At 42.2% G+C, this 21493-nt stretch overlaps 1 protein-coding gene across 1 annotated transcript in view; it reads right to left on the reverse strand.

The window, feature by feature from the left end:
• LOC145984498 (follicle cell protein 3C-1-like) overlaps positions 1-21493 on the reverse strand; it is a 215888-nt gene that overhangs the window by 34007 nt on the left and 160388 nt on the right. The window contains exon 4 of the mRNA XM_083118154.1: positions 3367-3441. Coding sequence (XP_082974280.1) covers positions 3367-3441 — 75 coding nt within the window. The remainder of the gene's footprint in view (positions 1-3366; positions 3442-21493) is intronic.

Genomic DNA, 21493 nt, shown 5'->3' on the forward strand with positions numbered 1-21493 from the left:
CTTTTAGACGGGTTCGTTAATAATGATATCGGCGTAGAGTACCTTGTAATCGAATTAACTATCGATAGGAAAGAAATTGGACTTATGGTAGCATATAAACCCCCAAATGTCAGCTATACTCACATCAGTCACGTAGCAGATATCCTCCAACACCTATACTTAATATACGATTACTTCATTGCGTTAGGCGACTGGAATATCAACATGTTAAGAAAAAACGAAAGCAGTACTAGACTCCTTCAGAGTATAATCAAGGAAGTTCACGAGAAACAATTAATTACCAAGCCAACCAGAGTGACAGCGACGTCAAAGTCATTAATTGATTTAATCGTTTGTTCACAAGATTTAATTGTAAAGCAAATTGGGCAGAGCAAGTTACCTGGAATCACAGATCACCATATAACATACTCCATATTTGACCTGTACGCACCAAAGCAACCTAAAAAAATTAACAAAATTAGAAATTTCAAAACCATGGACTTGGACAAGTTTCGTAAAGACGCGGAAAATGTGGAATGGTGCAAAATCGAAAGAAACAAGGACGTAGATGCAGCGGTGGAGGCCTTGAATGATAACATTATCAGATTAATAGATAAGCACGCCCCCCAGCGAAAAATTCGTGTAACCAAACCTCCCGCCCCCTGGATTTCAAATCAAGTAAGGGAATTCTGGAAGTTGCGCGACTTCTTTCATCTGAGATATGTAAATACAGGAGACCCAGACGCTCTCCTATAGTACAAATACTTCAGAAACAGAGCCAAAAAAGCAGTCAGAAACGCAAAATTTAAGCACTATAACGAAACGGTAAATATGAATGTAAAAAATGCTAAAACATTATGGTCTAACCTCAGAAGCCAGGGACTTTTACCAAACAAAAAGAGTAATGCGCTCTCCTCAGATACATTTCGGCCGAATGCGGTAAACGAGTTCTTTGTTAAGCCGAGTGCACCCTCAGATAACAATGCAGCGGTGATTGATGAAACCAACACGTATCTTGAGCAACCCAACAATGACACGTTCTTTTTTACCCCAGTAAGTAGCGAACAAGTACGTAAAATTTTTAACAAAATGAAATCAAAAGCGGGCGGTTATGATGGCATAAACCTAACTATTGTACAGTATTGCATCCCCTTTTGTTTAGAAGCTCTTACGCACATTATTAATCTTTCCCTTTCCAAAGGTTGGTTCCCTCAAGAGTGGAAAAAATGCGAAGTAACACCTATACCTAAAAAATCCAACCCCACAGAAATAAAAGATCTACGACCTATTAGCATTCTATCCACAATGTCCAAAATATTTGAAAAAGTAATTTATGAACAAATACTTTCACATATTCAAGGTTTCCTACCACACTTTCAATCTGGTTCAAAAAAATGCATAGTACTTGCACTGCGCTGGTAGATATCGTAGACAATGTAAGTAAAGGAATAGATGAAAATGAAGTTACACTTTTAGTCTTGTTGGACTATTCAAGAGCGTTCGACTCGATCAATCATGAATTGTTATTGGCCAAACTGTATCACTATGGCGTTACCGGAAACGCGTTAAATTGGTTTCGATCATATCTCGGCAACAGGAAACAACGTGTGAAATATCGGGAACCGGAAGTCACATACTCTAAATGGTTAGTTTTTCAACAAGGCGTCCCTCAAGGAAATATATTGGGTCCACTACTATACATGATTTACGTAGCTGATTTCGACCGCGCTGTCCAATATTGCCACTACCATCAGTATGCTGACGATTCGCAAATCTATATTCAGTGTAATACAGAAAACTACGATAATGCGATGACCAAACTTCAATTCGAACTTGATGCTATAACAAATTGGTCACGGAGGAACTCCCTTCAATTAAATCCAACAAAATCTTGCTTCATGACCATAGGAACTCATGGTACACTTAAGAAACTTCACAAAAACGCACCTTCTCCTCCAACTCTTGGCAGTATACCGCTATGCGAAGTGGATACAAGCAAAAACTTGGGGATTGTGTTCGATAGACACTTAAATTGGGAGCCACAATTCGAGTTTATTGTGAAAAGCTGTATGGGGAAACTTAAATCTTTGTATCATTTAAAACATACTCTGGACGCTAATGTTAAAGATCGTCTTATGCAATCACTCGTTCTATCCACATTAGACTATTGCGCTCCAGTGTACAGTAATATATCCCAGGGCTTAAACTATAACCTTCAAAAAATTCAGAATTGTTGTATACGTTTCATATTTAACCTAAACAGAAAGGAACATGTATCCCCCTATTTAAAGAAACTTTCTTGGCTAAACATTAACAATAGAAGAAAATACTTAACACTCACCTTGATGCACAAAATACTTAAGAGTGGCTCCCCAAAATACTTATCCGATAAGATCTGTTCTCGTAGGACATCAGCCGAACATAATATCCGCAACAAGCACAATCTAAAAATCCCCAAACATAAAACCGCCACATATAACAAGTCCATCATTGTTACAGGGATCAGGGAATGGAACAAACTGCCTGCACCATTGACTAACATTATTTGCCATCAAAGTTTTAAGAAAAATCTGAAGAACTTTCTATTGTCCCAACAACTTAATTAACCTTCATATGTTAACAATTGCACCTGCACTTATACATCATATAATGCATACCTAACCTACTCCCCCCCCCGCATACACATTGAACTACCGAAGACTTATTACTTACCTTTACTCAACAGTATATATACTAATTTATTCAATGTATTATTTTATCATTGTATAATCTTTATATTATCTTTATTGTATTATCATGATCATTATGTGTTTTTTTTCTTTCTTTTTGTTTTTATTCGTTTATTGTGGCGGTGGCTCAGTCGGTAACCCGTCTGACTACCATGCTCAAGGTCCCGGGTTCGATCCCCGGCCGGTTCAAATCCGGGAACTTTTCTAACGGTGAAAGCGGCCCCGGCGCCCACCCAGCGTCGAATAACATGGGTACCTGGGGGAAACCCTGGGGGGTAAAGGCGGTCAGGGGCGTGATGCTGATCACATCACCCCCACTCACGACCGGATCAAGAAAGTGTGGGGCGTTACCCCCACACCCCCTATACGCCTTCATGGCGTGGTGCTATGCACAGGGGAACACTTTACCTTTTACCTTTTTCATTTATTGTATCTTTGACAAGGGTTGGTTGTAAGAACGGCCCATGAGGCCGAAACACGCCTGCTTAAATAAAGACCATTCTATTCTATTCTATTCTATCGGGAATGGAAAACATGGAAACCCCTGATATCTAGGCGACTGCTTTTTCCACCAAGCCACAGGGAAAACCAGTAATTTTATTTAAGTGTTACATATCCCATGTTCACTGTTAATAATGGTAATGACTAATTTATTTACCTTCGTTACTTTCCTTTTGTCGATAATATGTGCACACGTCTCGATTTTGGCCATTTGAAAGAGAAAGTTGCTTTCCTGAAACGAAAATAAAATTATCTGAAGTGAATGAAAATTTGCTGGGAGAGTATTAATTTTATCTCCAGTGCATTTGCTGAAGGTAACTACATGCAGTGCTTCATATGTTCCCATCTGAACAAATCCACAAAACCACCACACATTGAAAGTGTTTATTTAAATTTGTTATCATAACCACATTTTCAAATTATGGGGGATAATGTAAACAAACGTGACATGTTTTCATACTGATAACGTCTGGCCTTCATGACATAAACCTCCATGAAAATTCGATTGCTGTGCATGAGATAGTGGCCTTATTCACTGCTTATAAATGAGGCGAACTAAGTAAACTCGTAACATTTAAAATGATTGTGGTTTAATGAAGCTTGATTGTAAGAATCTATTAAGGTTAAAATTTTTCTTTTACCATGAGAGTAATTGTTTTATAATACCACGTTATTTCTATCCACCACTATCAATAAAAATTTCTGTTCTACGGACATCTTAAATCTTAACACGTCCCAGAATTCTTCCATAAAACAAAATTTACAAAGTATATTTTATCAGATAATATATTTTTTTTAAAAAAATAAGCTGTAATTTATTTGTTTCGTTTGTCAAAAATGGTTTTATCTTTTCTTTGATTTTGTTTATTGGGACTAGTGCTGTTTGCACCATGTGGGTTATTTCCTGCTAATCACGCCGATCCAGAAATTTCCGGAATTAAGTTGTACAAGTTATGTCGCATGATTGATGGAAAATTGGTAACTTCGCATCTTCCATTGTGGCACTTACGTAGTATTCCTACTCCGTGTGCTGTACAGTGGTGGAAAAAAGTTCTTCCCCATAAGACTTTAATGGCAGTAACTAATGCCGGAAGGGTAGGCAACACACATTGCACGTTTAGGTGATCGGTTGATTCTGTCTGTCTCAAGAGCAACTCGTCTTTCATGCAATAGCCAACAGACACAGGAAATGTAGGAAAGTAACGTGACTTGTCAAGTGGAATGTTGTTCGTCAGAAAATCGCCTGTTCTCAAGCCAGGTCGCAGAACCGACAAGAGCTACACGTTATATCTCCGAAAAAGATTCGCCTAAAAACTTTGAACGAAACCCTAAAATAATTCTTGCATTAATTACATAGGCTACTATGCCGCAGTAGCTCAGTCATTAGGGCGTTTTATTACCATGCGAGAGATCTGAGTTCGATCACCGACGGGGGAGAATCGGGATTTTGTCCACCTGTTCAAGCGATTCCGGTGTCCACCCAGCGTCGTGTAAAGTGGGAACCTGGAGGAAACTCGGGGGGGGGGGTAAGGCGGCCAGGGGAGTGGTGCTGATCACATTACCCCCACTTTCGTCCTGATCAAGAAAGCTTGGGGCCTTATCTCCACACCCCCTACACGCCTTCATGGCTTGGTGTATAGCACAAGGTAGCACTTTGCTTTATAATTTTCTACTATACATCCTGATTTTGTCGGAACAGAACTTTCCAATTTCTACGTGGGCTTTCATCTAAGTTCCGTAGGGATGTGAATAGGCTCCATTTTTTTTTGACACAATTGATACATGTTATATTTCGTCATAAGAACAACAGCCGATGTCCTTTGTGTGCGTGTGTGTGGGGGGGGGGAGGTATAAGCCAAAGATGTGAGGTGATCCTTTTCCCACTACTCCATTCTCAGAAATAAATCTCAATTCAATAGACTGAAAATGTAGCACTTTCTACATCTTAGCACGCAAATATCTAGTAGCAAAGTAATGTGTGGAAAGTGAAAAATTAAAGATTTGTAACGGCACTCTGGAAAGTTCGTATTTGTTTTCCAATTTGAACTGACATTCATAATATTCATTAACAATCCCAATGTTGACTAAATAATAGCTTAGTCGTCCTGCTACTTTCAATTCTTCCTTAGCGTAGTCACCGTAACTCTCTCTTTCTCTCTCTCTCTCTCTCTCTCTCTGTCTCTCTCTCTCTCTCACTCTCTCTGTCTCTCTCTCTCTCTCAGCCTTTGCGATGATGCAGGAGTAGCGGAGACGCCTTGTAATCAAGGAGTCCCGGGTTCGATACCCGGTGGAGACACATAGTGTTTCGGATCCTACTTTATACTGTAGATGCAGTCCCGATTAGCCTTACTGTTCATAAAGTGGACTTAAAATACCAAATACAAATAAAAATCACCGTGACTCTCTACAATACCAGAGGATCCAGGTTCGAAACCTGTTGAGGCTTAGATGTAGTATTGCATTCGTATCATTGCCCATCATCTTCATCGTCGCGATTATCACAAGAGGTAAAAATTCGACACAAAATAACCAGTGATCAGTTCGATCAGTGACCTTCACTGCCAGAGCGACTATCAGCAGGCCTGCTTTCGTTCCAGTGTGCGTATAAAACAGTATTTTATTTTGTTCGTTCCAGTCCACAGTTATACCAAGTTTACATTCTAATATTTTCATAAAATATGTACGTAGTAAACAAGTTGTATACATTATGGTCTTCCAGAGTGTTATTGCCTGCTATTTACACGCGGGACATGGGGGTGTTGTAAACATTTCTGAACCCAAAGGTCGACACGATGGAAAAGTCGTGTAAGCATTGGAGGTAATAACAAGGATATAGAAGTTGAAGGAAATGCTGGAATAAATTATATTAGAAATTGAGTAAATAGAGTTTTCATCACACATATGGCTATCAGATCACTCTTCAGCGGAAAGTAGGACAAATTGTCTCAAAATGTTGGACACGAACGCATTTGCAGTAAATATAATATGTTACTAGGACATATTTGCATATAACGAGAATATGACACATCTTAAGCTCATAAATTAATGTCGAAGTGAACGGTTCAGTTCAAAATTCCTCAACTGCTAATTAATAACACGACCGTATGTGATTTCAACTTGTGTATGCAAGACAGAACGTTTTTCGTCGAAACGGGGCCAGGAAAACAACCCATGAATTCAGGAAGAAAAATTTAAATTTCGTAAACAAAGTCTGGAAGTTCTTGTTTATTGAAATGTAAAAGACTACTATACACTGGGAAAAAAACAGAATTGTGTGCCTTATTTCTCCAATAAGGACTGTTTATGTAACTTCTGGAATGAAACTTGTTACTTCAAACAAATTACCGACACTTACAGTATCGATAAAACTTCACAAAGTAAGCATTTTTATACATATATCCGAACTTTTTCGATTCTAGAAAATCAGCAAGTAATTTCGGAGCTGGGATTGTAATTTTTTCTTTCGAACATCCAGTAGCAACCATGCACACTCTTTGATTTAAGCATACTTCTCCAAGGAAAACGTTATCTCACACTTCCCTCAGATTTTCTGTTTCTCTATCTAATTTAAAGTTACGTGATGCCCAAAATACGTATAAGACATTTGTGATTTCTTTGAAATTTCTTCCGGAGGCCAAACAACTTTAAAATCTAGGACACGTCCGGAAGTAAGAATGCTGCTTATAACCTCCTTTTGTTTCCTTATTTAGCGTCGTTTTTCTTTCACCTTTTGCTAATCAGGACGACGAGGAGGATTGATATGATGAAATTGATAAAGGGGCACTTACAAAGAACGCCCATACCCGCGACGGGATATTAACCCAGGACATCACACATCGTAGCGCACTGTGCTAACCACTCCGTCATTGACGGAATTTTTATATCCCTAATCGTTCCACAAGTATTTCTCCTATATTTAACTACACACGAAACATAAAGAACAATCTAAGTAAACAGGTGCCAGTTCACACTCTAACCGTTATGAAACATATGCATGTGAAAATACAATATAATATATATTTTTAGGTCGTTGTGATTTATTATTCAATATAAAAATATATTAGTAATAAAATGACGGAAGTAGAGGAACATCTCTAATGAAACAATTATGCCTTATGGATATTTCTATTTCTTGCCGAACAAGGTTCCGAATTCGAGTTCCGACCAAAATGGTTTCATTGTGTATGTTCATTCACGTATTTAATGTTATCATAAATCGTCGTCATGAATAATTTAACTTCAGAGGAAGAAAACTGAGGTGATTACTAATATAAACAATAACAAAACAAATTTGATCTTAAAGCCCTGGCTTTGCGCTAGATATTCCATCACGGGGACTGGCAATTTACGTAGGTGTAGACACGCTTCGTACAATTTGATGATATCGCGATTACATAATGGTTGTGCAGCCACTTAACTGGACACCCCAAAATTCCCATTTTATTACTAAATTGTAAATTAACATAATATCACAGTAGATAGTAAATGTGATTCCCACCACAACTCTGATTTCTTGACCAAACGACCACAAAAACCTGAAAAACTCACTTTCTCTCCACGTTCCGCGCCTCATTTATTGCGCTAACGATGTTTCACGGCGTAGAAAAGCAGTGATGAGTGAAATTCACTCTCTCACCCTCTCACCCTTTGAAGGATGAGTGCACCTTATCGTAATTTTCCAAGTCCCGGGGACCACAATGTTTATATATCGTGACCTTTGTAAACCTCTCTCTCTCTCTCTCGGGGAAACGATGTGCCTCTCATTATTTCCGTATTGTGTGACGCAAACAAACAAACAAATAATAATTGTTTTTTTTTTAGGATTCCCTGGCCCCTATATAACCTCGCCAGGGGTGCGTGGTGCCCAACCAAAAAAAAAAAAAGTAAAAAAAGGTTCTCTAACGGCTGCGGTTATAGATTACCACACCTCTATAGAGTTTCACGTGTTTCTTTTTTTTCTCAAACTTCCTTGAAACTCTACAGAGGACCTCCGTAATGCATGCAACGTGTACTAACGACTCTAGTGTTATTTTGATGTTGTAAATTTTTGGATATAGAGTTTTATTGTGAGATAGATAAAAAAAATTATGTTTATTATAATATTTTTCTTGATGAAGATGGAGAATATATGTGTGTGTGTTACAAAATAAAGTTGCATGCTTTTTTTTTTCTAGTGTGTGTATGTGTTTTTTTTTATGTTCGACAGCATCTGAAACGATAAAAAAAAATAATGTTATTGTTAATTTTCTCGTGTAAAAAAAATAACAAAAATTTTGTGCAAATTCTGATTGTCTCGTGCTATAGTGATGAAAAAAAAAGATGTTGTAACTGATAACTGATGAAATTGACATTGTAACTAATCTGAACTAGTGAAATTTGTATTGTGCCATTGTAACTGATTGTGCTAGTACAAAAAATTTCTTATTGTGCAAGAAAAGATGTTAAAAACCTGTTAAAACTGCTCTGTGACCCTCTCGTTCTTTACGTCGTGGACGAAGGACTTCTCGGCGACCAGGATGACGCTACATAGGGTATCGGCAGGCAACGGACTGTTGAACTCGCAGACGATCTTGATGTTGGTGCGATCGTTGACCACCACCTGCTTTCTTTTCGTGGTATTGATGACGAACATGGGCCTGTGGGTTTTGAATTAGCTGGGCGTGTAATACATGTCCACGCTTCCCTCGGTCACGCGTTTGTAAGACGTGTAAGCTTCGTAAAGTTTGAGGTAATCGTCTTTGGTCATGTCGAGGTTGTAATTCTCGCGCGGGAACACTTCGTTCCTGCCATTCTTCAGATAAACGTTCTTGATCTTGCAGTCGTCGAACTTGCTGGAATCTTTTTCCTGATTCTTGTCCCTCCCGGTCTGAAAGAGCACCACGACGAAATCTGGCATGTCGAACTGTATGTTATTGAACTGAGTCGTCACGTCGAATTCCATGTGACTTCCCGACGCCAACTTTTGCACGCACTGGTAACCGTGAAAGTGAATCGGCACCTGCGGACTTTTCAATATCTCCGCTTTGTACTTGAGGCGTAGTTCGTCTCGTATTCCACCACCGGCATTCTCAACTCCATGCTCCGGATGACGCACTTGGCTGCTTCGGGTAAAGTGTTGGCTATCGGCGTGCCGTCGGCGTTCAAGTTGGTGTATCGCATCAGTGCGTCGTTGTCGTTGGCCGCTCTTCGAAATGTGATCCTCAGTCCTCCCTTCCACATGATCTCCTTGTAGTCCGAGAAGAAACCGGGCAGCAGACGCATGGGAAAGAGCACCGTGTGACTTGTCGTCGATATTTTGGTCCCCGCTTCGAACCCCCCGGCCTGATAGTACGCTGCGTCCGTTTTGGATAATTTCAATGTTCCCACTGCCCTCGACGTGATGCCTGGATAATCGATTCTGTCGATGACGGTGTTGTGTTTCCTCACCTCCACCTGCGAGAACAGGTGAGGCACGAAGTTGTCCACGAGTATCAAATTTGCTGCTGCGGGAAACGCGTCTCCGCTTTCCTTCTTCACCACGTCGAATTGAAGGTAGAGGTCCGCTCTGTGAGGATGAACGAACCCGTCGTCTACGTCGACGTCGTATTCGATCTCCCTGTTCGCTTCATTGAGATTGGCGAACGTGCGACGGTTGGGAGGAAAAGATTGCAATTCGTAACTTTCGATTTGTTCCATGATGTGTATGGTTATTTATTATACGTTGATCTCCACGATGGCAGTGGTCGTTGCACCTGCGAAATCCACCACGTCTTCTTTCTCGTTTGTCACCACCAACTCTATGTCGTCTATGCGGTTGCGACATACTGGAAAATAGATCGGCGAAGAGGGCGTGTAGATGATCGGTTCCATAAACTCGGAACTTGGTTTGAAAGTGGCGATGATTCCCGTCTGCTTGTGACTTCCTAATCCGTCCGAGGATTTCGTGATCATGCCTTCCGCTATGTTGCAGTGTACGTTCAGAGTCTCTATGGCCAAGAATTTAGGAATGTTGGTTGCTACGTGCTTGATGCCAGCTTCGAGTTTCGTGTCGTTCTCGAAACCTAAAAGTTCTCCCATGGTGCCCAGGTCCACGGTCTCCGTCGCCGACACGATTTCCACTCTGTGCGTGACCGAATTTTGAGAAAGGTACGTGCCTTTGGGTAACTGAGCTTGCAAAGTAGAAAGATTGTATTGACCTGGCGTGACGACGATGTGTTCGCTTCCGACGCTAATTTTGTTGTTGTGCTGCGTGACGTTAGGTATGAGGCACATGCTGTAGAATGCACGCAGAGCCACGGATTTAGGATAGACGATGTCGTCGTGCAGCGTGAGTTTCAAGATCGAAAATTCGCTCGTGAGATGGAACACGCCCATCGTGTTTAAGATTCCACAATGCTTTCTGGAAATCTTCCACCTGTGGCTTATTTATTTTAGAGAGAAACGCGAGCACGGAGAGGCAGAGATGACCGCAGTTCACGTCTCCGAAATTTTGAATGCGTTCGTCGTTGTAGTATATAGAGGTTTTGTTCGTTTTCAGGTAATGGACTAAATTTGTAGGTGGAACGCCTCCGAAAGAATCGAAAAAGAAAGCTTTGTTGTCGTCGTTTTTGTGGTAACATATCCAATGCGTGCCTGGATTTTCTTGACTGTCCAAGTTGACTACGCCGCATTCTCTTCTTTTAACGGTTGAAGGTAACGAGTCGGACATGAAAACTCCTCTGAAGTGTTTGATTTGTAATGGTTCGATCAGAGATTCAATGTCTCGGTTGGTGAGTGCTGCTGTTTCTTTTTTTTAAACTTTTTCATCACGCCCTTCCCCCCTTTCTTCTCCATGGCCAGGTTGTGACGTTTCTGTTCTTCCAATTCCGCCTTGTTCTTCTTCGAGTCGATGACGGTTTTCGCGATGGCGGCGCTACCCCCAGCCAAACATCCAACGGCCCCCAATGCTGCCAGGATGGCCGGGATGCTGAATATGAAACCTCCGATCTTTTGCTGTTTTCGCGAACACTGCAAGCGTCTCAATTGAGGTGTACTGAGAAGTAATTTCATTCCGTGTCCTTTCGACAAGCAAGAACGTTTCTTCTCGCGTTGTTTCTTGGTGAGTAACCCATCGAGGGCACCTAGATTTTTTAGATTGGAGTATGGTATCTGGTACACGACACCCTTGGGCTTCATGTTGATGCTTTATATATTTTTTTTTCACGGTATGTTATTTATATATATAAATATGTTCTGAGATTTTTTTTTGTTTCGTGTAATTTTTTTTTTCACGGTATGTTATTTATATATAAATGTTCTGAGATTTTTTTTGTTTCGTGTAATTTTTTTTTCACGGTATGTTATTTATATATAAATGTTCTGAGATTTTTTTTGTTTCGTGTAATTTTTTTTCAAGGTATATATACTCCGCGCAGTCGTTACACAAATTCTATTACGTGCTTCCTTTTCTTACCAAGAAGTTCCTTTGTTCCCTTGTACACGATTCGAGTTTTGTTCTCGATTAAGATAGCTAGCTTCTCGTCGGATAACATGTTAGCGTATCGATCTGGTAAAAATAGACTGTATTGTCCGTCGAGCAACAGACGCACCTTGGGACCATACTGGTTAGAAACGATTGAACCGAAAGTTATCGTGTAGGGTTTGTCGACTTCCAATTCCTGAATTTTTACATACTCGACTGACAAATTTAGCATTTGTTTCAATGCTTGAAGATCAGTCATTTTTTTTTCACTCATATCGAAGGAGAAAAATTTTCAGAGTGTTAGCTAGAAATTTAATTGTTTTTTCACGATGTGTGTTATTTATATATACTTTTTTTTTCACGATGTGTGTTATTTATATATCAAGTTTTTTTTGACATGTCTATATTATTATTTTTTTTTTTAACAGAGGAAGAAAGTCCGTGCTTCTGAAAACGCGATGATGTGCGTAATGATATCTTCCGTCTCCTGCTTAGACTTGCACCAATTATCCGTGTACCGTCTTCTCCCCTGCCTCGCCTCGTGCAATTCATCCAACCTATCGTTTAATTTTACCCCTGCAGCCGAAAGAAGTGTGTCGAGATCACCGCACCTCAGGCCGCTGATCTCCCGAAGACGGTCCTTGACGGCCATTTCACACGGAATTCGAAATGCTGGCGTCGTTCTTGCTATGATCAAAAGTTTTCCTATATCTCCGTTTACTACCTTTTTGAATATTTTAGATAGTAGCTCGGGTGGCAAGTCGGTTATACGAGACATGTTTTTTTTTTTACTGTATGTTATTTATACACCCCACCCAAATTTTTGTTTCGCGTTCATGGTGATGGTGGTGCCCAGTGCTGCAACTCTTTCACCCAACGAAGCGTCTCTGCTGACGAATCTTTCGAAAGCTGCGTGCTCTAACTTTCTGTCTGCTTCGTGACGTGCATCCAGATCCTTCTGCGTGGTGTTGTAAGCGATGTCGTGATCTTTGCATGCCGCGTCCAACGGATTCACACCCTTGTCTCCTCTCTCCAATCTTTTCTCGAGTTTGGTACCCGGTCCGCAATACTGGTAGCCAGGTAAATGCATCTCGAAAGGTAACTTGTTGATGATGTCGTTTACGAGTCCCTTTCCTTCGGCCACGTTCCAGAATCTCGGAGGCAGCGTGTTGATGATTTTGATCAGGTAACCTACGCCCTTGTCATCGTTCACGATGAAGTTGGAAAGTTTGGCGCTGATCATGTCCACGATGCCAACCTTCTCGTTGTAGAAATTACGATTGCCTGCATTCTCTTCCCCGGCTATCACCAATAATCGGTCCACGAGCTTCCTAACGTCGTCCCCCAAACGAATTCTTTGGGTAACGTGTTGTAGCGTTTGACGCCGCTGCCTGTTTGGACCTGGTTCCAAATCGGTTTGATGAGATTCCTGTACTTCTCGCCGCTGCTCGATTTCACCCTATTCTGCGAGGCGTCGTTGTTCTGGTACAAGGCATCCGTCATGATCAGAATTTCCTTGTAACTCTGGTAATCTTCGTCGGTGTAATCTTTCGGCTGCTTTTTTGCGACGAGTTCCCACAGTCCCACCGTACCCGGATACCTGGTCCAACTATCCTTGTCGCCTAAATTAACTTTAATGTCGTTGCCTTCGAAGGTCACCTTCGATTTTCCAATCTTCCACACCACGCCGCCGCCTTCGTTGCTTTCCATGCTCGGATACAATCCGAACACTTCATCCTTGTCGAACTTCCCCGTGCTCAGGTAGTCTCGTGCCAAAGGTCCTAACTCGATCTTATCTGAAGACGACGTGCTACCTATGGCTCGACGTCGTGCCGGTACGTCCTTCAGTTCGAACGGCGTCGAAGGAATGCTCGAAATGGGCGTGGGTACAGCGTAACTTTTAGCTGCCAGTGGTACGAGTTCGTTGATCAAATTTTTATTTTGTTCCGTGACACTATTAATTTCTTTACCTAGACCGCTGATGGCATCGATCACAGGTTGATCTTGACGCATCTTCTCCTCGTAGGATCCGCGATTCTCGGATTTACAACCTTTGAAACGTTTCTGAAACGTCGAATTTTCAGCCTATACGTTCGGTTCTCGTAGTTTTCTTGCCGTCACCCGCTTGAGACTATCCACTTTTCTAACACTCACCTTTTGTTTGTAATGGTTATTTATGTATGCTTGTCAGACGTTTGAAAAAAAAGAATGTTTTTCAATTATTTTCTTTTAGATTCTCAAGACCTTTTGATTTTTTTGGGGGGATTTTCTTCTCGTTGCAAATCTGAAATTTTCCTCTTGTTAGCTTCAGGGTGATTAATATACTCTGAGACGTCTAGATAAACGTTTATTTTATTCCTATACTTTCCTTTTTTTGCCATTCGAGTCATGTCGATGGTCACGAATCCGAAATCGTCACTGTTCCAACAGTGGGAGCAGAATTTAGAAAATAGATTGTAATTCATGTCAGCCCCTACGTAATCATCGTGTGCGTGTTTTAAATTGGTGTGGTCTTGTCGAAACAAACATATGAAATTAGCATTATCGCGTAGCAGTTGTTTCGGAACCTTGGAAAAAGTTTGTGCCAGGTAGAAACAATCTAATCCTTTGTGACGACCTCGAGTGAAAAAATTACGAATCTCGTTTTGATTTTCCAAGATCATGTCGTCGAACACCACAACGGAATTCTCGAGACAATCGTCCAGTGGAATGATTTCGGATGCGAAAGTTGCAATGCCCAGTCCCTCGTACAGTTTCATAAGTTGCTGGTATTTCGGTTGTTCGAGACTTTTCGAAAATACGTAGAGGTGTCTGTTTTTCCAGTCTAACCAATTGGGTGCGAGGATAAAATTATCAATGAGCAGTGTCGTCTTTCCGCACCCCGAAGGTCCTACGATCAGACATCGTATGCTATCGGGGAGCAATTCGCCGTTCCTTTTTTTCGTTTGATTTTCCGAATCAGGTAAACGTTTCACAACATTCCACGCACTCATAGAATCACCTAGTTCGAATCGATCCAACTCGTTCCCGGAAGTCCCAGCCATTTCACCAAAAGTTTGTCACCTCTCTTACGCAAAACTTTTTCGATAAGGTACGTGTCGGGGTATTTAGTTTTCGAGAGTTCCTCCTCGTAGAAGCGCCCCAATAAAATTTCACCGCCACTGTCCTTTATTATATACGTGTGACGGTTCCCTGGTAAAACTCGAACCACGGTAAAAAGTTGAGTGCTCCAGTTTCGTGTGAAACCCCTGTCGAACGTTCGCTTCAATTTACTGATCCTCACCTGGTCTCGAATTTTCTATTTAGCTTTTTTTGTCGTGGGTGTGTACTTTGGACAGTAAACGCTAGAAATTAAACGTTGCTCGTCAGACTTGGTAACGTCAACTGGCTTCATGCCTATCGTTCTGTGCACCGTGTGATTATAGTCATTAACGAGTTCCGGAAGAATGGTGACCCACTTGTAGCTTCCCTGAAGCGTGAAGCGTGACCACATGCGCGATTTCAGAGTCCGATTGAATCTTTCCACGATGCTGGCTTTGACGTCACTGAAGGTCGAGTAATGTCGAATGTCATGTTTTTGAATAAACTTTTGGAATACGGCATTGTAAAATTCCTTCCCCTTGTCCGTGTGCAGAAACCGAGGTCGTCTGCCGCCGCTTTCGCGAAAAATTAATTTGAATGCTTCCGTGATGCATGTTCCCGTTTTCGCCTTCAAAGGTAGAGCCCATGCGAATTTCGAAAATGTGTCTATGACGGTGAGGAGGTACTTGTTGCCCTTGTTCAATTTATGTACGTTTTTTAACTTGCCGCTACTCATCTCGACGAGGTCGCTTTCCCAGAGGTCATCGATGCCCTTGGTTACCACAGCTAAACGTCTGTAGTTGCGGCGTGCAGGTTTATGCAATTCTTGGACGATGGCTTGCCTAGACATTTTTTTTTTTTTTTTTTTTTTTTAGAGATTACGTTTCAAGAGAAGCACCAGCGTGATGGGATTCAAAGAGGGTGGCACCTCGCTCGTGTTTTGAACGATCAGCTTATCGCCGGCACTCACGTCGAAAACGGTAAGGTCTTCGTCTTCGTGTATTTCATATATGTTGCGCGTTTCGTTCCAACGTGCCAGAGGAATGTTTCCTGCTTTCCGGACACCACGATTCGATATCAAGGTCATGGTGGGAACGCTAGCTTTTCTGCCGTGAGACCAGTACGAAAATTCGTTTATCTGAATCGTGCCATCGAGGAGAAACTTGTAGTACGGATGATAAGGATGCAACATGTACAGTTCGTTACCTTCGACGAACGTGGAGATTCTCTGCTGATTGGGAACGCTGTTGATTTCGATGGCTTGCAAGGTGAACAATTTGGCGAATTTAGTGTCGACGCCGAGCAGATTACTGTGAACGTGTCCGAGTTTATTTTCGATGGGCAGCAAATGCTCGACTATGGTATCCGTTACGGCAGAAAACGACGGTTTGATTTTCACTTCCACGTTCAACTGCTTGTAGTTTTCGTTGAGTTCTTGCAACTTGGCACCGAAAAAGGCCAGCGTCGATTCCTGCGTGGATTCCAGCACTCCAACTTGATCTCTGACGTTGACGACAATGTTCTGAAGGTACTCGACTTGATTCAATTTCGAACTTTTCTCGGTAAGATCGTTCACGATGCTTCGCATCTCTGTAAACTGCGCGTGAAGGTCGGCGACGCTCTGCGAAGTGGGCAGCGTCGACACCAGCGAATTGATTTCGTCTCCAATCTGTTCCACGTTTGCCGTTTCCGTTTCCAGTCGTTTCAGCATACGTGATATGTTCCTTTTCAAAGCGTGCAATTCTTTGGAGGTGGGGAGATTGGCCACCCTACTCTCGAGATCGCTCAACGAACTTTTGACGTCGCTCGAATCGGATAGTGCCGTCACCGCCGTTTTCAATTTTTCCAAATCTTCGCTCGAAGGTACGCTCGTCCGTAACGATTTCAAGTCACCCTGTATGTTGTCCAGTACGTGATGAAAATGAGCAAGATTCGTTTCGACGTTCAAATTTTCTAAATATTCGATCTTCTGCTGAACCGTGCTCAACGTGTCTTGAATGCTCGTCAACGCTCTCGCTTCAGCGTGAATATTTTTAATTTCTTCGTTGATCAATTCCAGAGACGCCTGGAGCGTAGCGATGGTGGTTTGAATGTGTTCGAAATCTTGATACGCCTCCAATTGAATTTTTATGTTCGCGACGCTTTTACCGATGACCTGCAGTTCGTCTGACGATGGTAGGTTCGTCATTGTATCTTCCAAAGTCTGCAACTTGGATTTAATTTCTTTCAAGGTGCCGGTGAATTCTTCTTGTAATTTGGAAACGACGACGTGCAAGCGTTCTACATCGATATCGTTCACCACGGTTTGAAGTTCAGAGAAATTCTTTTCGATTGCGGAAGTTCGTTCTTCGATTTCGAGTTTCAATTTTTCCAAATCTTCATTTTTCGATTGAAATTGCTGTAATTTGGCCAAATCATTTTGAAGAGAATCCACGCTCAACTGTATATTTTGAACGTTGTCGTAAGAAGGTACGTCCACGTAATTTTTTATCAGCGTCTTCAGTTCGGAATCGATTTTCAGAATGGGGTCGAGACATTGCGTTTGGAGCGTAGCGATCTCCGACTCTAAACTTTTGTTTAAGGTCTCCTGCAAAGCGATCAAATCGCTCCTCAACTTCTTAACACGAACGTCCAGCATGAGAATCTCTTCTGCGTGGTCTACACGCTTGGTGTTGCCGAAAATGTCGTTAGGCATTTTTGGTTAACGGTTATTTATAATAGGATAGACGATTCGTAATTCTACGAAGAGAGGAATGAGTTTGTCGTAATCTCCTAGGAGTTCCACGTAAAGTAAATCTCCTGCAGAAACGTCGTACGTAATGTTAGAAAGCATCTTGTCGTGCTTGATTCGAAAAATGTTCTTGCCGGTAGATATTTTGATTTCGCCTGCGTTTTCCGGATTCACGGTGATTTGAAGTTTCCCTTCGATCGCAATTTCGTAGAAATGTAAATTGTTATTGAAGACGTAAAACATCTTGCCGATTTCATCATTCAATTTCGTCCAAATGCTGTTGAGGTGTACAATTAGTAGACCATTGAGTTTAGATAACACGGAAGGTAAGAGGTTACTGGTATTTGGTGGTGCAGTTTCCATGATGCTTTGTTTCCGGAAACCAAAGAGATTCATTGTCCTTGTTAGTTATTTAAATTTTCTATATGCTGTGCCCCTTCGTAGATCGAATAAAAAAAGAAAAGAGAAGAGAAGATTTTATCTGCGGCGATGCAATTCAAAAGACTCTCGAACATGTAATTATGTCATTAAATCACGATGAAGAAGAAAAAAGTAAGAGTTGAATTTAATGAGCCTCGTGTTTAGAGCGAGCCTTAACGACATAATTACAACTTGCAACTTTTCATCGCCCGAGGGTTCCCCCTTTCATTCTTTTCCACCGTCTGTTTTTGAAGAATGGCAAAAGACACAGCGGACTTCATGGCTATGGGGTTACAGTTAACACACGTCCCATTCATCGCTTCCATTGCAGTGGCCCCACTCTCTCGTGTGGATTTGACAATCGAGAACGCGTACCTTGTTGTCTCGGCCATCGAGTGCTACTTTGGTTACACGGGTCGTGTACAAATCATGCAATTTGTTTGCAATGCGATGATCGGTACTGAGTTTTCTTTTACCTTGAAAAAGGCATTCTTTATAGTCTTTCATGGTGAATTTGCTGGTACTTATTTTTCCCACCCCCTTCGCTTTCTTGATCTCTTTTTCTTCTGCAATCTTGACGCAGTACATTTTGGCACGAAGCCCCGCAAATTCGCTGATGTACTTCCCGCCAGCTTCGTCTTTGAACTTTCCAATCGTCATTTTATTTTCTGTCGAATGCAGGTGATGGCCTGATGGTAAGTTGCTAAAATCAAAAAGATGCTTCATCTTAGTCAGATCATGTTCGAGGCTTGGTGTGTTTTGGATTAGAAAAATGAAGCTATCCGTGTCAATGTAACATATTTGGATGTTATCTCCGTAAAAAGGTTGAAACTGATCGTAGTACGATTGGTACATGTGCAATTTTGATAGTTCAAGGACGGTAGCACCTATGGCAATCGGCTTGTTGAGCATCACTTGCTTCTTGTTCTTCTCGACGAATACTAGATTCTCGTCGAAAATGGTGAAGTTTTTGAAGTAGGGGGACGCGACGATCTTCTCGAATTTCTTTTCGTCCGTGACCAACGTTGCGTCGATGTAATTACGCACGTTTTCCATCGTCTTGCCGTAGATGGCGTTATTGAACAGTTTGTACAGATCCTTGTCTGCAGGCGATGTCGATTGCGCTCTGCGTCGCGTGTTCTCGGCTATGTAGGGTTCCAGCCACCTGCTCTGCCTAAATTTCAATCCTCTATGAACTTTCTTCAGCTGCAAGCCGTGACGCACGTAAAATTGGAGAAGCCGGTAGTGCAAAACGTAATTCGTCTTGTTCTCCATGCTTAGTATTAGTTTTGGCTCCGATCCTCCAGGTGGCTTCTCTTTGGTGGGGGCCAGGGCCAATCCGTGATGTTTCTCGTGAAGCGTTTCGGGATAATCGAGATCCACTTCCAAGAAACAGCCCCATTCGTTATCTTCGCTCCAGTTGAGAAAATCCTCGCAGGAGAGTTCCTCTTCGGTCATCCACGCCGATGGGAAGACACTGGGACATGGAGTGGCCGTACAGGTTGTTGACATCCCAGTAGACGATGTAGGTGTTGGGCTTCGATGCATCGTAACCAGGCGTATGAGGATTGTTTGCCTGAGCATGGCGTCGAGGACATTGGACGATGCCACCGCGTATCGCACTCTCCATGAAGGCATACTGTTCTTTCTCTGCGATGAGTCCCAGTTCCACGTTGGTGTATTTCATCATCGATTCCCAAGTCAATCCCGGCGTCGTGAAGAAATACGCAGGATCCAACTTGTAGATCGAGATGCATCTCTTGCGAAAGGACTCGAAAATGTCCATGAGGAGAGTCACGTCCAATTTGAGATAGAGATCGTGATAATCACGAAAAGTTTGGCAATTGAAGGCCGTCCACACACTACGAGCGTGTTCGTAGTCCTCTTCGGAACAGACGTCCTCCGTGAGATGAGAATAAAATGCCTCCCGGGGTGGAAGTTCCGTCTCGTCAAATTTGTCGAAATCGTTGACGTACTCGTAGGGGTAGACGCCCTTGCGACGCAACAGATTCAAATTCTCATCTCTCCCCGAAAAACACATTTGCTTGGTGGCCACAAGATCTTCGTCGCCAAGTTGAGCTGCAAGGGTGGCGAGGCTGGAGGACAGGAAATTGTACGAGTCCAGGATTCGCACTTCCACGCTTCCTCCTCCTTCTTCAGGGATCCACACCCTTACAGCAATATACTTCTCGCTCGTTCTAGGGATGATGCTGATTCGAGAAGTTATGTTGTACAGCTCTTTGACGAACAGATGCGTATCGTACTTCTCCGTGTAGTGCAGAAACACGACAACAAAATGCGACTCCTTAATCTTGAGATTGCACGAATTACAGATGGTGCTCAGGAATAATCCATTCTGGTGGTCATGGTGTACGACCTTGTGATTTTCGGCGGTGAAAGCCTGGTTACACTCCGCGCATCTTGTCGCCGCGTCATGTCTCCGTTGTTGTTCCGTCGTGAGAGCAGGTGGAGAAACGTAAGAGCCTTTCAGGCTGGGTGCAAGTTCTCTCGCGCATTCCGCTATCTTCTTAACAAAATGTTTTGCCGCATCAGGTCCGCAATACAAGATGACATCATTCAATTTTTCTCCGTAGATGGAGAAACTGCAAGGCTCGTGGTGAAAAATTTGGATCGTGCTTGAGGTAGAGGGGTCAGGGTTGCAAGACGTCATGGGAACTTGGAAGCTTTCAAAATCGGCATAAAGGACGACGGGATGGTGGAGAAGAGCCTGGTGTTTCTGAAATTTCATCTTGGTTCCGGGTTCCGGCATGACATCTTCGGGTTCTGCATTCACGGAGCCAAAACACTTGTGCTGTTCTTTCATCTTCTTACTCCCGCGAAAAATTCTCAAGCATCGATCGCAAATTTCGATCTTATCGCGATTCTTGCTCATCTGTCTTCCGAGTAGGCGAGAAAAATTGCGAATCAAACTGTAACGGCCATCTACAAGCAAGAGTCGAATTACATTATTCTGGCTTCTCGCAGGTCTTAACACACGAATATTGCCGGAATCGTCAACCCCAAACACAGAAATATCGATATCTTCTCCTTTTTCCTCTCTATAGTTTTTTTCAAATTGATTGATCTTATTCAGAGGCACAGGATAGGAAATTCCTCTCATCATATTCTCGTATCTTCCCTCGTATCCTCTGTAATTGGACAGACGTTGGGGTTAACATTATTAGCTGGGTGTATTGCAGCGATGACAGACCATAAGAAACTCTTCTGATCATTACTTTGTATGTTCAACACTGCATTTTGCTTTTTTTTTGTTTTTGTTTTTTTTTGTGTGCTGCGTAATGGTTTGAAATTGCACACTCGAAGCTCTAACATGTGGCTGCGACCGCAAAGACTCCATCCACTTCCTCTACCTTCAAACTCTTCTTGTTTTCGTCCCAAGTGCTCGAACAGCAGTGTCACAATTTCCTCCAGATTGTCGTGATTGCCCTCATGTAAGCCTTCGCACCCTACGTAAAAGCTGAAAGTGCTTGACTCGGACGAGACAACTTTCTCATACAGCAGGGTCAAGACGAGATGAATTTTAATTGCAACATTGACGAGGCAATCACGTAATTGATCGACTAACATAGATTTGATGTTGTCGAGGAAGGT

The sequence above is a fragment of the Lepisma saccharinum genome, chromosome 2, assembly GCF_977018435.1.
Source record: "Lepisma saccharinum chromosome 2, izLepSacc3.1, whole genome shotgun sequence".
Taxonomy (NCBI): Eukaryota; Metazoa; Arthropoda; class Insecta; order Zygentoma; family Lepismatidae; genus Lepisma; species Lepisma saccharinum.